Source organism: Puma concolor, chromosome C1, assembly GCF_028749965.1.
Source record: "Puma concolor isolate L17-30 chromosome C1, mPumCon1.1.hap2, whole genome shotgun sequence".
NCBI classification, from domain to species: domain Eukaryota; kingdom Metazoa; phylum Chordata; class Mammalia; order Carnivora; family Felidae; genus Puma; species Puma concolor.
Genome location: NC_141674.1, coordinates 55,649,509 through 55,667,882, shown reverse-complemented (window position 1 = coordinate 55,667,882; position 18,374 = coordinate 55,649,509). Strand labels below are relative to the sequence as shown.

At 38.7% G+C, this 18,374-nt stretch overlaps 1 protein-coding gene across 1 annotated transcript in view; it reads left to right on the top strand.

Annotated features, from left to right (window-relative positions):
- Positions 1 to 8,205: 8,205 nt before the first annotated feature.
- SLC35D1 (solute carrier family 35 member D1) overlaps positions 8,206 to 18,374 on the top strand; it is a 51,281-nt gene continuing 41,112 nt past the window's right edge. Inside the window, exons 1-7 of the mRNA XM_086717244.1 lie at positions 8,206 to 8,843; positions 9,655 to 9,688; positions 9,786 to 9,872; positions 10,573 to 10,640; positions 12,241 to 12,312; positions 12,927 to 12,995; positions 15,170 to 15,272. Of these exons, the coding sequence (XP_086573370.1) occupies positions 8,641 to 8,843; positions 9,655 to 9,688; positions 9,786 to 9,872; positions 10,573 to 10,640; positions 12,241 to 12,312; positions 12,927 to 12,995; positions 15,170 to 15,272 (636 nt within the window). The 5' untranslated portion in view covers positions 8,206 to 8,640. The remainder of the gene's footprint in view (positions 8,844 to 9,654; positions 9,689 to 9,785; positions 9,873 to 10,572; positions 10,641 to 12,240; positions 12,313 to 12,926; positions 12,996 to 15,169; positions 15,273 to 18,374) is intronic.

Here is an 18,374-nt window from a genome sequence, read left to right as displayed (position 1 = left end):
AAATTCTCTTTAAGCAAATAACCAGCGTGGTTTCTGTCTCCTAACTGGACTCTGATTGGCACAGAAATTGTTGCTAGGAGTACTCCCAGGAAACAGACCCTAAACAGTGGGATTTGGCCATCATCTTGGTTTTGTGCTCGGCTTGAATGTAGTGCTGAGCTCCTTGCTAATAGGAAATGAATATTGGTAACCCATGTCATGCAGAAGTATCATTATTAATTAAGTCATCACCTGTAGTTGATTGGGATAAAGTGCCTAATGAAACAAGTCTATCTGCCGTGTTTGACTGTTAGAACAGTAACAATGACTATGACAACTGGTGATAAATAGGTTCTTCTGAATACACTAAAGCACTTAGAGAAAGTACCAACCTTGAGTCCTCATACTCTCTGCTCAAGTCTCATCAAAGAGGTGGAGGGATTCCATGACAGCCTTAAAAGAATCTCTCATTTCCACAGGGCACTTGGTGGCTCAATCAGTTAAGCATCTGATTTCGGCTCAGGTCATGATCTCATGGTTCATGGGCTTGGGCCCTGCATCGGGCTCAGTGCTGACAGCTCAGAGTCTGGAGCCTGCTTCGGATTCTGTGTCTTCCTCTTTCTCTGTCCCTCCCCCACTTCTCTCTCTCAACAATAAATAAACTTTTAAAAAATAGAAAAAAAAGAATCTCTCATTTCTTATAGCTACAGGGCTGGCTGCTACTGCTAAAAATGAACAGATATTTAATTGTCCAGTTTACAGAATTTACAACATCAGTTGAATCTACACCCTTGCCAGGTCTCTGGTGTAGAAGTTAGGAAAGTGATAGGGAAGGAGAGGGACCCCAAAACGTGGATTGGGGATACATCTGGATGGACTTAGGCCAAGGTGAGAATTTTGAAATCTCAAGTCACTTTGAACCTCTTCTGTCAGTGGAAGCAGCTCTGAGGATATCAGCCTTTCCTTGCTTGAGAACTATCCACTATTCCCGTAACTAGGGTCAGATATCCGCATGCTCCAGGGGAACAAGTACAAAGTCCAATCCAGGAGGAAGCAGCTTATAAACCAAAAAAGCTGATTGCCAGATTTTCCTAACTTACATCAATATAAACCTGAGGAATATGTATAGAAATGGATTTTCAGGAAGATGGGATATAAAACTGGATTAAAATAAACTTAAAAGAAATACATGTTTAGACATAACAGATATACATGGCAACTGGTAAAATCCTTACATTGGCAATTTGACCCATGAAACAAGGACTATAATGGTAGAAAGGAAGCCTCTGGAACCTTTCCATCCTACTAGGACAGTAAACAAAACGAATAGCATATCTTCAAGGGAATTGCAGAGGTTAGCGCCCATTACCAAAGACTTAGAAAGATGTATGAGTGGTGATACCTATCACATTCCCACATAAGTCACCTGTTTGTCCAATGCAGAAGGCAGATCTTGACAAATATCTGAGGATGGTCATAAACTTAATCAGGAGGTGACTTTTGTTGTAGTTAATATTCTACATATAGTATTTTTACTAAAGCAGATTAATACCATAGCTCCTTGCACCTAGTATTCAGCTAATTAATTGATATGGCAAATGCTTTTTTCTCTACATCTGTTCATAAGGACCAACTAGAAATAGTTTACTACTTATATAGCAGGGCCAGTAGTACATGATTACAGTTTTATCTCAGGGTTACATCAAATCTCCTACTTTGTGCCATAATATTGTCTATAGATATCTTGATCATCTAAATGTACAAAATCAACTGATTCAATATAGTGATTGAATTATGCTGATTGGACCTGATAAACAGGTAGTAGTAAATATATGGGATGGCTAAGTAAATAGCTGGATAGCAGCCAGTCGGGATTCATTACCTGATATAATAGGGGACAATGGAGGAGAAGCAGTTTGAGGGGGTTGAGGGGACAATGATCGGTTTAGTTTTATACATGTCAAGGGGCCTCAGAGTCATTCAAGTGAAGATGTTCAGGAGACGGTTGTATATACTAATCTGGAGTTCAAGAGAACCCATGTGATATAAATTTGGGAAGTGTTGGCAAAATGATAAATGGTAAGTGAATCCATTAAGTGGGATGAAATTATTAGTAAGAATGTATAGAATGAAAAGACCCAAGACGAAGCCCTGAGGAATGTGAAACTCTACTTAAAAATTCTAGATGAGGAAGAGCCAGTAAAGCAGAAAGAATGAGAAGGAATATCTAGAAAACTAGGAGGTGTTCCAGATGGTGTGGCATCAGAGAAGTAAAGGGAAGTGTGTGTGGTTAAAGGAGAGGAGAGGATCAGTAGTGCAAATGCTGTAGAGTGGAGGAACAAGAGAAGGACTGCGTGTCTGCAGGGTTTACTTCCATGGAAGTCATTGATGACTTAGGGATGGACAGCTTCAGTGTGGTGGAGGCTGTAAAACTAGTTTCAGGTGGGTTGAAGAGTGATGGGGGAATGGTTATAAGAGGGTAGAGCCATGGTCAATCGGTGGATAGTGAGGCCAAGTTCACTGAGATAGGAGGATCAAAACAACTGATTTACAGTCGATTTGTATGAAGTTCAGTTGTAAACACCTTGAGTTCTAAATGCCTTTGTATTTTCAATGCCTACTTTGATGACTAGTATGGTATTTGTGAATGGGTCATGATTGACTATGACTAATAAATTGTCATTTCTTAATCCTAGTTATTCTTCATATGGTTGATAAATACTAAACTTGGTAATTGAAGGAGGAAATGGTATCGCCAGACTTCTTATAAAAGCAAGTATGTTCATCTACCCCACTTGGGGCAGGACTATGTAGTGTAGGAGCACACTGCTAAATACACTGGGCCAAATCTGCACAGTCACTTAGAGCTGTAGGACTCAGGACATTCCTAAGACTCCTTCTTGACCTTTGTTTTCCTATTTATAAGTTGTTTTGCCATACCTACTTCCTAGAGTAGCAAGGATGAAATAAAATAATAAATCACAATGATAGCACATGGCCAGGCTCATCATCAGTAATCAATAATTTCATATCTTCGACCCCAACATAGAGAAGTATGAGGCACTGCAGAGAAGCTCCATTCCCCTTCCAAGCTTTTTAGTTCACAGAATTTTAAAGGCATTGTTTGAATAGGAAACACATATGACCCTTGCTTCCGGGCTAGAAAATAATCAGTGGTACAACACAGTAGGTCACTAGGATGATCTAAGCAGGCAGTGAAATAAGAAACTGGTGAATAGATGTGGGCACCAAAATATCCCACATAAATTCCAGTATAAGAAAAGCAAGTGAGCTTAGGGAAAGGAAGAAGTACAGGGAAAAGAAATAACGTGAGTTATGTTAACAAATAGTATACAGAATCAATTTTTCCTGGTGGAGAAACATGATTGGTAAAGCAATGTTTTGATAAAAAGACATGTTTTAATTATAAAGAAGATTTTTCTGCCAGTAGTTCCACCTAGCAAAATATAAAACATATCAAGGTACAATGTTGACATTTCCAAATATAGTAGACTTGTATATCAATGAAAATATTTAAATCAAGTCTTCCCAATCTTATACAATTTTAGATACTTCCACCGTTATTCAATTTTATAAATAATATATAAATCTCCCATATATAATTCTGTGATTAATATTACTGAGGTTAGAAAATAGGTCTAAGTAATTGAAATACCTAAAAGTACCAAAAAGTCTAAATACCTATAATAAAAACCCAGCTGGATTGTGCACATCTATCTTTATGGCCACCTGATACAAATGCTTGACTCCATTTGACTTCACAGCACTTTACTGAGGGTCTACAAAGCATTCCTGGTGTTGAGAAAATCCAGTATAGTTCTTGGCCTATCTTTGGTAGGTCTTAACAAATATTTATTAATAAATAAATAACATAATCATGCTGAGAAAAACAATAGTAGTTTTTTGGATTAATACTTTTATGAGATTTACTTTCATTCATTGCAATTTTCATCAATTGCAATTGATTGATTGAAGAAATTTGTACCTGGCATTTCATCCCTCCACCAGGAAGCACTCAAACCATCTGGCCTTTTTCAGTGGTCTCTATCGCTGCCATCTGACTTTATAAGAGAGGGGTGCATTTTCATACAGTGCTAGCGGGAATATAAAATTGGTACAATCTCTTTGGAGATCCATTTGTTAATGCTGTTAAGAAACATAGCCTTTAATTAAACAATTCAACATCTAGAAACTTATACCTCTACAAAGTTGAATGGACAAGGATAATTAAGACTGCAGTGTTAATAACCAAAAAGCTGGCAACAACCTCAATGCCCATAGGAAAGGTTACATGAATGAATTATGATGCATCTATAATGGAATTTTCAGCAGCTGTTAAAAAGAATGAGGTAGAATTTCTTTTTTTTCTTTTTTAATATATGAAATTTATTGTCAAATTAGTTTCCATGCAACACCCAGTGCTCATCCAAAAAGATGCCCTCTTCAATATCCATCACCCACCCTCCCCTCCCTCCCATCCCCCATCAACCCTCAGTTTGTTCTCAGTTTTTAAGAGTCTCTTATGCTTTGGCTCTCTCCCACTCTAACCTCTTTTTTTTTTTTCCTTCCCCTCCCCCATGGGTTTCTGTTAAGTTTCTCAGGATCCACCTAAGAGTGAACACATACGGTATCTGTCTTTCTCTGTATGGCTTATTTCACTTAACACTCTCCACTTCCATCCACGTTGCTACAAAGGGCCATATTTCATTCTTTCTCATTGCCACGTAGTACTCCATTGTGTATATAAACCACAATTTTTTTTATCCATTCATCAGTTGATGGACATTTAGGCTCTTTCCATAATTTGGCTATTGTTGAGAGTGCTGCTATAAACATTGGGGTACAAGTGCCCCTATGCATCAGCACTCCTGTAGCCCTTGGGTCAATTCCTAGCAGTGCTACTGCTGGGTCATAGGGTAGGCCTACTTTTAATTTTTTGAGGAACCTCCACACTGTTTTCCAGAGTGGCTGCACCAGTTTGCATTCCCACCAACAGTGCAAGAGGGTTCCCATTTCTCCACATCCTCTCCAGCATCTATAGTCTCCTAATTTGTTCATTTTGGCCACTCTCATGAGGTGATATCTGAGTGTGGTTTTGATTTGTATTTCCCTGATGAGGAGCGACGTTGAGCATCTTTTCATGTGCCTGTTGGCCATCCGGACGTCTTCTTTAGAGAAGTGTCTATTCATGTTTTCTGCCCATTTCTTCACTGGATTATTTGTTTTTCGGGTGTGGAGTTTGGTGAGCTCTTTATAGATTTTGGATACTAGCCCTTTGTCTGATATGTCATTTGCAAATATCTTCCCATTCCGTTGGTTGCCTTTTAGTTTTGTTGGTTGTTTCCTTTGTTGTGCAGAAGCTTTTTATCTTCATGAGGTCCCAATAGTTCATTTTTGCTTTTAATTCCCTTGCCTTTGGGGATGTGTCAAGTAAGAAATTGCTACGGCTGAGGTCAGAGAGGTCTTTTCCTGCTTTCTCCTCTAGGGTTTTGATGGTTTTCTGTCTCACATTCAGGTCCTTTATCCATTTTGAGTTTATTTTTGTGAATGGTGTGAGAAAGTGGTCTAGTTTCAACCTTCTGCATGTTGTTGTCCAGTTCTCCCAGCACCATTTGTTAAAGAGACCGTCTTTTTTCCATTGGATATTCTTTCCTGCTTTGTCAAAGATTAGTTGGCCATACTTTTGTGGGTCTAGTTCTGGGGTTTCTATTCTATTCCATTGGTCTATGGGTCTGTTTTTGTGCCAATACCATGCTGTCTTGATGATTACAGCTTTGTAGTAGAGGCTAAAGTCTGGGATTGGGATGCCTCCTGCTTTGGTCTTCTTCAAAATTGCTTTGGCTATTTGGGGTAGAATTTCTTTACTAACACAGAAAGATCCTTAAAAATACTAAGTGAAAACAGAGTTTGCATAATAATAGTATTAATGATAATAATAGTAATTATTATTATAAACACTTGTGAAGTATGTAGTATATTCTAAGTATTTTACCTTCGTTACACATTTCTCACCAAAACCCCATGAGGTGGGTGCTAAGTGAAATCCTCATTTTATGAATAAGGAAACTGAGCACAGTATTGTCAAGTAATTTGCCCAAGGTCACAAAATTAGTGTCAGAGACAGTGTCTGGCTTGAGGATCAGTGCTCTTACCTGGTTCTGTTCTATGTATGTTAAAAAATGTATTAAATATGCGTGTGTAAATATACACCTGTGTGTATGGATATGGGTGTGTATACATACATCCGTGTACATGTATGTATTCATATGTGAACAGAACATGGCACTTAATACAACCTCTAAACTGTTAGCAGTTGCTTTCTTTAAAGAGTGGGTAGGGGAGGAAGAGGGGAAGATACTTTTTATGTAATACAAGTCTATTTTGCTTGTTTGCTTTTGTTATGAGGAATATTATTTTTATAGTATTTCTTTCACAGAAGATAGTTCCCAAAATAAAACTTTCTAGTTATTTTTCTTCTGCTGCTAGCAATTAAGGAAGAAATCTGGCCATTTTTCCTTATTGTTAAAAAGTTATTCATTTAGCAAAAACATTTAAACGGTGCTAGGTATCCCACCTGTCCTTGTCCTTAGGGAGTTCACTGTGTACTGGAACAGACTGACATATAAACACGTAATTCCAGAGCCTCTATAATGGGGATGTACAAAGATGGGGTGCGAGGGGCACAAAAGGAGAGATATCAATTCTATGGAGGTAGTGGAGGGACAGTGTGAAGGAAGGTACCCAAAGAGGCAGTAATGCTTTGGCTAAATACTAAAGGAAAAGTAAGAGTTCTTCGGGAGACTGGGGAGAGGAGAGAGAAAGCAACCCAGATGGAAAGAATAATGGGAGCAAAGACACAGAAACAGGAACCCACATTTTTCTTCACGGAACTGGCCATAATTTAATTTAGTTGCAGCTTAGGGAGGGAAATGTGAGGAGTGCCTCTGGAGATGTGGGCAGAAACCACATCCCTTAAGTCCTTGTGGGCCATGTTAAGAACTTCATTCTGGGCACCAGTGTTTCAGAATATTCAAAAAACAAAGGAGTTCATAGAATAACTCAAAAGATATGGATCAAAAGATATACACAAAATGGAATATTATCCAGCATTTAAAAGGAAGGAAATTCTGACACATGCTACAAGTAGATAAACCTTGAAAGCATTATGCTAAGAGAAATATCAGACACAAAAGGACAAATACTGTATAATTCCACTTACAGGAGGTACTTAGAAGAGTCAGATTCATAAAGACAGAAAGAATAGTGGTCACTAGAGGTTGAGGTGAGGAGGAATGGGAAAGACTGTTTAGTGGTTACATAATTTCAGTTAGCGATGATGAAGAAGTTCTGGAGATGGGTAGTGGTGAGAGTTGCACAATAATGTGAATGTACTTAGTGCCACTGAATTGTACACCCAGTGGTAAAATGATGAATTTTATACTAAGCATATTTTACCATAACAATAAAACAGGTTGAGATGGTAAATTTTATGTGTATTTCATCACAATTTAAAAGTAAGGGCTAAAAGAAATAAAAAAGATAGATGAAATATATAGAAAAATAATTCAAAGTTCTTTTTCTGACATTAATATTAGATATGTCATTTCTTTGTTGAAGCTGATAATAATGATTTGTTTCAGTTATGTAATAATTGACTGCCACTTACTGAAAACTAGCTCTGCACTAGCTTAACATCCATAGAGATAGGGAGATGCCAGACCAAAGAGGTCAATTAATTGGCACACAGCTAGTGACAGGGCATTTGTAGGAATCCCAGAATTGGAACGCACCTCCCAAACCCTTACTCTTGTCATCAACGCATAAGCTGCTTGATTATCTTACTACTTTTTTGGATATGTCTACATTTTTCTTAAACAAATTTTCCTTTGATCTGCAAAGAAAGTATTGTTTGGTGTTTCTGAGTTCAGAAAATGTATGAAGCCCGAGGGAATGCAGAATGAAATGCTTGGTGTTTACTTTTATCCACGTGTGATACTTTTGAAGGGCTTTGACCTTCTGCAGGAGAGACCAAAAGAACAAGGTCTAGACGCGCACACCTTGAGAATAAGTCAGCCAGCCACCTGTTACCGAGGGGAGGATGGTCCGTACTTTTGTTGCGGCTGTTATCTGGAGAATACGGCTTCCAGTCCCCCTGCCTCCAGCCTCCCCAGCTGTAGGTACGCGGCCGCTGATAGACCCAGCGTAGGCTCGCGCGCAGGCGCCGGGCGGCCGCGGCGTTCGGTGAATTTGCTTTGCCGCCTGGCGCTCAGGTGTCCCCGAGTGGTTGCTCTTTGGCTTCCTTTCCTTCTTTGCCCGGGACTGAGGGTCGCCGCCGCCCCTTCTCCAGGCCCTCTCCAACCCCTACCCAGACCAATCCTGGCGCGGCCCCTACCCTCTGACCCCGCGTTGCACAATGCCCGAGCCCAGTCCCCAAGGGTGTGAAACCCAACGTTCCTGCCCCTGGGCGGGGACGGGCGGCTACCGTGCGGGGAGCCGAGGCGGCGAGCGCGCAGCCGACACAGCCCGCAGACCAGGGCCCCGCGAGTCCCCCGGGAACTACAGCCACAGGCCCCCCGCGCCGCTCGGCCCTGCCGCCGGGCCCGCCCGCCGCTCCTCTCACAGGCCGCCGCCGCCGCAGCCATGGCGGAAGTTCATAGACGTCAGCATGCCCGGGTTAAAGGAGAAGCCCCCGCGAAATCCTCCACACACAGACATGAGGAGGAGTTGGGGATGGCGTCGGCCGAAACGCTGACGGTGTTCCTGAAGCTGCTGGCCGCCGGCTTTTACGGCGTGAGCTCCTTCCTGATCGTGGTGGTCAACAAAAGCGTGCTCACCAATTACAGGTAGGGCCGAGGCGGCGGCGGCGGCCGAGGCCGTGGGGAGGAGCGCGCGGCTGCGGCGGGGCGCCGGCTCCTTGGACTTAACGCTGCCAAAGTTGAAGCTGAACAAAGTTGGGCGGGCGCCGGAGAGGGCTGGCGGCGGACGCGCGGCCCGGGCGGCGGGTCCGGCTTGGCGCATGGGCCGGGGTGCGGGTCCCGCTCTGGGCGCGGGGCCCCGGACGGCCCGGCGCGCGTACCCGCCGCGGTGGGAAAGCGCCCGCCGTGCCTACTGTGCAGCGCCTAGGAGACCTTGCCCTGCGGAGTAACGGAGCGGAGTTGCTTCGTGACTTTTGGCTCCCGTTGCATGCCAGGCTGGGAGCCGAATGAGAGATGCCTTCCCTTCCCGGCATCCTGGGCCGGGGTCCGGGCTTCAGGGTTCCTCGAGTTTGCTGACAGCCTCTGGGGACGTGCGCATCCTCAAGCTCTTTTAAGACGATTCTGACGCTGTCACTGGGACCCTGAGGCAGAAGCAGCATTTTTGTTTTAAAGATGTGAAACCGTTGAAGACACCTATGTCTGTCGTCTTCACCGCTTGAAAAATCTGTTGGAGGCAGCTGACTGAAATTGTGGAACCGGACAAGATGAGACAAGTGGCCGCCCGAGGCTACAAAATCAGGGGTGTTGCCTGACAACCAGCAGGGATTTTTCTCAGATTTTCATTTGGATAAAAGGCAGATGTTGGTGTTTGTATCAAAATGCATTTAAATTGAATCGACAGAGCTACGTTTGGGTTTTCCTGACCCCGTATTTTTCTCTCTCTCTACCTTTTTTGTAGATTTCCCTCCTCACTATGTGTTGGACTTGGCCAGGTTAGTTGGAATCTTCAGCATTACGTGGTTTATGTCGTTCGAACTTCTGTGTGTGTCTTTATATGTAGAACAGTGAATCTGTGTTCTCTGTTTACAGATGGTGGCCACAGTGGCAGTTCTCTGGGTGGGAAAGGCGCTCAGAGTAGTCAAGTTTCCTGACCTTGACAGAAATGTACCTCGAAAGGTAAAATAGTAATAATAGCAATAATAATGATAATGATAATAATAATACTAGTGCTTTTTGCTGAAAAGAAGTCCCTATATATTTTTGTCAGTACTCCGCCTATTTAAAAATTGCAGTCTTGAAATTGCCCAGAGTGGGTATAGTGAAGGTAAGAGTAAATTTAGTAATATGTGTTTTAAAAAGGCCTACACACTCTGTAAAATTAAGGGAAAAAAGCCCCCTGAGATCTTGTGTTGTTTTAATCGATGAACACTTATTGGGAGGACAGCTGTTTTGCATTTTCTACATCCATCTAATCCAGCCAGTGTATCCTGCATTCGTTGTTCTTTGGGTTTGTTTTCTTATTTTTCTGTCTGCCTATGCTTAACTCCATGTGAAGATGAAATGCCTTTCCTTTTTCTGCCATGGGCTAATCCATTATATTTTAAAGCAGGTGATGTTACTGTCTCCTATGCTTTGATCATATTCATATTTCTGTTTTCTTTTCTCCATTCTTCCCTCTCTCTGCCACAGTAGTGCTGTTTATCCAGGAATAATGTTTTTTGGGTGCTTCACGGGGGCCAAAAATGTGTGTGAGTTCTAATCTTATGTTTTAAGTGGAAAGATTTTGATCATATAAACAAAACTGTTTCTGTTTGAAAGGACCTTGTTTTAGCTATCTTTATTATTGAGTTTTGTTATCCCTTTTTAAATTTTCTAGACGTTTCCACTACCTCTACTATATTTTGGGAACCAAATCACGGGACTGTTCAGCACAAAGAAACTGAAGTATGGATAACTTTATTTTACTAGTGAGGTTAATATAATGTATTCTTAAAACTGTACTTGAATGTCAAATATTTAACACATTGTTTTTGATTTTGGAAGAAAATGAAAGGACCGGAAAGCTTCTGTTAGTAAATAATGAAGATTACACCAAAAAGATTTTAGTTTAAATTCTTTAAGTTTGAATAGAAAGAGTTTTATTTGCTTTGGGGTTTTTTTCCCTCCTCACTTTGCTAATAGAAGTCTTAAAATGTTATAAAATGCTGTGATGGGAGATTTTCATTATTTTTCCAGACCTGTATAGTAGTGGAGAGTATATGTTAGGCTTCTGGGGTTTCAATTCTTTAATACAATTTATAAATATCATATTTTAAGCAAATTCTGCAAGCAAAATCAGAGGGTGGTATGAGAACTTTTGTAGTGTTTCTTTTAACATGAAGTAGTTAAAATAACATCAGATGGAACTCTGATACAAATATTGGACCCATGGCCATATCACTGTAGAAGCAGCGTATTCACTTCTAGAAAAAAGCAGTAGTTCGCTGCTCTACAACAAAACTGTTTAATTATCCTCTAACCTCCCAATTCTTGGCTTCTCCACTTGAGGAGTATAGTATGTATTGGGTGTATGTGATACTAAAATTATACACATAGGGAAGCCGTTTAACAGAAATCCGTGGTTTCACTACTTCCACTTAAGGTAAACCTTTGGCATAGTAGATGATTGTAAAACAGTGGGGAGATCTCTGAGGATGAGAGACAAAGCGTTTTTCATTTCTTCTTTCTCCAGACCCAAGAAACCTGACAGAATAACCATGATGGTATCTCTGGGAGAGGGTTCATGGAAGTTAGATTTCTCATGGGTGGGGCATCCTTTTCCATCTCATTATCCACTTGGAAAGAAATGCAGACATGCTACAAAGTGCTGCTTCTGTAGAATTTGCTCTTCTTCATCCATTGTCATCCATCTATCCATCCTCAGCCTATTTTTTATTGCCAGCTAAGTAAAAGGCACTTTGGAGTGAGATGAGATATATTCAGAAATAATTATATCACAAGAGGATATGTGTTTGACTAGTGCAAGCAAAATGCTGTGGTAATTTAGAGGAAGACCAAAGTATTTCCACAAAAGGACAATCAAGGAATGTTTCATGTGGGTAGATGATCATAGATGCTTTTTGGAGGGTTGGACGTGTTCAGGGGGAGTGGAGTGGGTGGGAAGTAAGGTCAGTCTAGTAAAAAAGGAAGACTAACATGGTTACTTTTAAGGGTATTTGTATAAAAGTAGAGTGAGATAAAGTGGCTATTATTAGTCTTTGATAATAGATACATGATCTCTACCATTTTTTATAGTTAGCTTGGTATTTCTCACTTGTAGTAGTTTTATAAAAGCAATTCTTTCAGCTTTCAAATAAGAATCCTAGAAAGAAATAAAGGTTTAATCACAGATTAATCAATGTGGAATGGAATTAACCAGCATAATGGAAGGAAGAGATTAACATTATTTTAAGATATTTGGGGAGTCTTAGTTAAAAAAGTAAATTGTTAAACTTTATTTTACCTAATCATATTTTTTTCCTTTTTTTTTTTTTTTTTTTTGCAGCTTGCCAATGTTTACAGTTCTGAGAAGGTTCTCCATCCTGTTTACAATGTTTGCTGAAGGAGTTTTACTCAAGTGAGCTAATTTCTAATATATGTAGTCTTTAACAAACTGTTAATTATCTTGAAAAGGGGCCCAGCATATGTGAAATAGTAAAATTATTTGTCTTGTTTCAACTTTATCTTTTGAGAAGTTTAAGCAACTTTCTTCCTTTGCTATAGGAATTGATAGTTTATGGGAGCAGTAGTTGGGAAGATTATGAATTGTAGTAGTTGGAATCTGTCTGAACATGAGATATACTTCTAAGAATTCCTATACTTACTGTTGCCACTGGGTGAAGCTGGGTCAGAAACATCAGTATAGGTTTTAAATAGTGTTCATGTCTTGGCTACTTTTACCACAAGTGTGTGTGACCTTTTTCTACTTAAAGAAATTCTGATTTACAAAAATGCAAACTCAATAATGGTAAATATAAGAATCAAAATATGAATACACTTTTTTGTATAACTTTTTGCTTCATGTAAAGGGGTTCTTTGAAATATCCAATTTCTTGGAAGCATTTAAAATATGATTGTTTATAGCTTTTTTTAAAGAAAACAAGCTTTTTTTTTTTTGCCTGTGTTGCAGATTGAGTCTTTGTGAATAACTAAAGGCACATGTATGTGTTTTTTAATTGTTTTATTTTGTAGGAAGTCTTTTTCTTGGGGTATTAAGATGACCGTATTTGCAATGATTATTGGAGCCTTTGTAGCTGCCAGGTAAGAATGTATTAAGAACATATTGGAAATTATCAATAATTATTAATAATAATCAATTACCAGTAAAGAGATTTTTTTTATAGGCTAAATAAGAATCATGTCTTTGAAAACATCCAAAAGACTCTTCAGAGAGTTCAATCTTTTTGGCTGTATTAAGGTCAAGGCTGGCAAAATCTGATTCTTCTACTTATTGAGCACATACCATATGCCATGTTTGGCATTTTACACATATTATTTATGCATTCTTTATAGCAACTCTGAAAGCTATGGGTATAATTTTCCTATTTTTAGTTGAAGAAACTGAAACCTGAGTTCAGTAACTTGGTCAAGGTTACACAGCTAGTAAATGGCAGAGCCGGAATTTGAAATTGTGCCTGACTCTAGACCCTGTGTGCTTTTATAAATCATGTGGTATTCATTTACTTTGCATAGTGCTAAAGAAAATAGTGTCTTAGAAAAGGCAGATGATAATGAATTATTTGCCTTGTGGAATAATAAAGAATAGTATTTCTTTATTTGTCCTCACTTAAGATATATCACAAATGCCGTAACTTAGACATTCTGTTAAATTACTGAAGCTTTTTCCATTGTTCTTAAGTTTAAGTTTTAAAATGCAGGAAGAGGAGCACCTAGGTCACTCAGTCATTTCAGGTCATGATCTCATAGTTCTCTGCTCCTACCCTGTGTGCACATATGCTCTCTCTCTTTCTCAAAAATAAATTAATTTATTAATTAACTAATTAATATTTAAAATGTAGGGTGAAAATGTATGCCCAAAGACTCAGAAAATTAAAGTTATAGCTAGAGGCCTTCTACATTTTACTTAGCCCAAGGCATACATACTTGGGGTTGCTAATGACACAAATTCTGCCCAGCATACATTTTCCATCTGGGAATTCAGTGCGCTTCTTGGATTAGCTCATTTACCTTCATCATCCCTGTGGTATAGGCAGGAGGAAATATTAAAGTCAGATTCTATTCTACCCTAAATTTCCAAGTGAAATTGCATTCCTTTTTTTTTTCTTTTAAGATAGAATAGTTACTAGAATTTTATTATATAGCTAACTATTTTTCCCTTTAGGTGATATTGCCTCCTTGAAGAAAAATTGTATATGAGCCTTTAACCTTTCTTTTTAGAGATGCCCTGCTAGTCTTTGAAGCATTTCCTTGAAGCTGGTGGGGCCCCAAACAGAGTCAAACAACAGGAGTTCCTCAGGGCCAACCCTGGCCTGCAGATTTGGACCAGCCTTATCTAATCAGAACCTTTTACTTGGGAAACAGATTGGGTGGAAGGGAGTCTGAATTTAAAAGGCTGTCAGGCTGTTTGGAAAAGGGACTGTACATGGGCTAGTTCTGCCTAAAATAGCAGTGGCATAGAGCTCCTTAGAAGTCTCATTCCATGTACTAGTTAGCTATAAATATATACTAGTTTTGCACAATCACAGAATGTGGAATGTGGGGCCGCTATTTTAGCTAGGGTGCTAACATTTAATGAAGACATACTCTTCTTAGATTTTCATTATTCTGTTCAGTTTACTAAGTTCTTATCTTATGCCTGGTGGTCAACTAAATAATAGAAAATTTTAATTTCCCTAATCCTGCTAGTTATACCTGGTAGGCTTTTAAAGCAGTCATTTAAGTATTTGAGTTCCTACTATGTGCTTAGACACTGTTGTAGCTTGATCTCAGAACTAGCTATAATCTATACCTCAGATATTCCACCCAGTGACCCAACCACTTGTACAGCCTGCCTTTTGTGTGAATGAATCCTTGGAAAAGTGACATGTTAACAGCTTCATCTTTTTGGTTTCCTTGTCTTTGAAATTGAGTTCCAGTGCCTTCTTCCTGCTTCAGATGTATCATAATGGTGAATTTGGTTACTTGGTCTTCTCTGACTTTGATTTCAGAGCAGTGTGCTGTTAACTGATATGATTGATTAATTACTAATGATTATGTTTAGGTGTTAGTATGTCTCATTTCTGAAGACTTCCCTATTGAGTATGAAATTGCAAACTATAACCAGGAATCAAGAAATACTAATAGCTGGTAAAATGCCTAATGTTCACTTACCTAGATAAGAATATGTTCTTCCATATATTGTACTTCAGACCTACTAAAAATTACATGCATGTTCTTTAAATGTAAGTTATTAAAGTGTTGCTTGTGTTTTACAGCTCTGACTTGGCATTTGACCTGGAAGGATATGTTTTCATTCTGATAAATGATGTCCTGACAGCAGCAAATGGCGCATATGTAAAACAGAAATTAGATTCAAAAGTAGGTAGCAATCTACATCTTTAAGAGATGTTTACTGTTGTTAGGAGTGGTAATGTCAATTTGTCAGGAAAAAAGCAGAAAATAAAGAAATACTTAGGAGAGAGGGGAAAGACCTAGGGATCTCTGAAGGTAAAATATCTGTGTGTTGCTGCTCACATAAAAAACTTTATTTTTCAGTTATTAATTAGCAATTAGATTTTATTTTTATTCCTTTTCTGGAAAGGATTGGGTGAATATTGACTTTGGGAGAGGGAAATAATTAAGGGTGTTCATTGGAGAAAAGTGTCATAAATGTTCATGGCTGTGAACTGGACAAGAAGGAAATATCTGGAAGACCTTAAGCAGATTTGAGGAGTGAGTGTTGAAAGGAGCTGCAGAACAAGAATGGACTTTGCATATTTGTCCCACAAATAATGGGAAAGCATTTAGGGAGCATTAGTATCATTCTCTCTCAGGAGCAATGCTGGATTCCTTGGCCTAGATCTCGTACACATGAATGTTACATACCCAGCTCTTTTAACTTGCAGCATGCTTTAAAGATATTTTTTGTTGGTCTGTTATACACTTTGAATATATATATACTAAATTTTATTTTTAGGTCAAGCCATAAAGCAGAGAATTTGAGTCACATTGCTTTTACTACATTATGGTATAAGTTCACATTATTGTAAGAAGAAGCTATGTGGAACTCAGCTGTATACATCATAGGGTTGTTATTGAAGGAATTGCCCTTTTTATCATGATGTATCCCCTCTAAGGACCCACATGAGATACTGTCACCATAGTTTTTTCTAAACAGTGGTACATTTTTTATCTCATATTTAAATCTTGTATTTCCCTACCCATGTTTTCTCTTCTAAGTCAGATGACCTTATCTGCTTAGTTTTTAGTCTGCCCTATTATATGTACAATATTTCTGAAACTCCTTCAGACCATTTTTTGGAGTTCAGATTGTAAGTACAAATGCCCTACGTAGTCAGTAGTAGTATTAGTGTCAGTTTGTATTGTCTTGGCAGGGGGCTTTGCCTTCTTCAGAAAGAGCCATGGAATGAATGTCCTAGTAGTTTTCATTATTCTCAGAGATTGTTTATTTTGAAGGTCTTTGAAGAATAGGGACAATGTGAATTGTTTCCAACAATTTTTTCTTAAGTATACCTTTTATGTCTTATTCTTCATTTGTTTGTCTTGATGACTTTGTATGATGATTGTATTTTAGTGGAAGCTACTACTATTAAATAATTTTTATCTTTTTGAAATAAAGAAAAGGGAACAGTTAGAGATTTAGTTTTACTCTGTTTTTTTCTCAGCCCATTTGCTGCTTTGGAAAATATGTACCAGTAATAACATTCCATTTGTCCATCAGCCTCAGCTGTCTAAAACCGTACTGACCAATAGAATTTTCTGTGTTGATAGAAATATTCTCTATCTCTACTGTCCATTAACTGTAGCTACCAGCCACATGTGGCTGTTGAGGTACAACTGAGAAACTGAATTAGTAGTTTAAATATAATTAAATTGAAATAGCTGCATATGGCTAGTAACTACTGTATTGGACAGCACAATCTAGAGTATATTCTAGAACCTGGACAAAAGCAAAGAGAGTTTCTGCTGTTTCATTCCCATGAGAGTCCTTCATTTCCTCCCTTAAAAATGACTTAGGACTCATTTGTATTAGAACTTTTAAGCATATTGATCTGCTTTTTGTACCTCATGGATTGGGAGCAACATACTAGAAGATGGAATTCTAGTTAGAGGCAGAGAGGCAGTGGTATAAAAGGTCAGCTAACAACAAAAGAAAGAAACAGGAAAACTATAAAAGATAGAAGTACTCAAAAACAGGGTGATTAAACAGCATTAAGGAAATCACAACATCATATAAGGACCCAATACAGTAATGCATGTTTATGATGATGCCCTCAATTGAATTTTAGTCAATGTACTATGTTTAAGAAGGCAGGGAAGAAGATATTCAAGACAATTAAAAAGAATTTGGTATTTGTCCGTTATCTGGATAGGGTGTGCGTGTGTGTGTGTGGCATCCTTACTTACCAGGTCACACTCATGTCTCTGGCTGACTGGGTATCTGTTGTTAAAAGTTGTTTGTTCTATGGCTTTTTTTTTTTTTTTTCTGCCTTAGAAATGAGGCACATCTTTTCATTGATGCTTTTGGTGGCCATAGAAATCAGTTATATGGTTTATCTGAGAGGCAGTATGGCCACACTGAGATGCTGTTAATAAATCAGAAGTTTTATTACCTGTAATTTCAGGAATGCTTAAATCATGGTCCTTTGAGCATGAGTCACGTGACCTTAAGATTTAGTGCTGCATTTCAGACCTGAATGCAACTATTGAGTTTAAAACATTTCTAACTTTAAAGAAATCACAAATAATACATATTAGAAATAGTAGAAAGTATAATAGAAGTGGTAGAAAATGTAGATAAGCAAGAGGAAGAAAAGATAAATCTCACCCCTGATTCTACCATCAAGTGAGAAGCGCAGTTTTGGAGGATAAGAGTAGCATTTGCATGTGTATGCACATGTTTAACTGTGTAAAATTTTAAATAAAAGAGCAATAATATATAATGTTTTCTAGTCTGTTTTTCACTTAGTGCAGTTTCATGAACATGTTTACTTATCAATCAGTATTATTTAACATTTTTAGTGGTCGCATAATATTTCATTGTTTGGTTGTATCTAATCAACTGGTTTTCTGTTGTTGAGTATTTGTTTCCAGTTTTCCAAAGCTCCTTTTGAGAAGGTAGTTTGACTTTTTACATTGTTCAGTGATCTTTCATCACAGAAGTTAGGCAGATATCATGCCTCCATCCTCACTACTTCATCTCCATCTTGCCTTTACCCTCCTCCCCCCCGCCCCAAACTCTGGCCTGCTTCTTCAGGTGACTGCTTCCAGCTGAATCTTAGAAGTGTGTGAATGAAAAGTGGACCCAGAGTTCTCATAGGCTCCCTGTGTTTGAAGGTGTATTGGCCCAGTAGCTGAGGGCACAGCAAATCATACTTTTGGGAGTTGTAGATAGAATAATCTTAATCTTCATTGTATTTCACACATCCATTTTCAGAAATACTTCACTGTCAAGTTATG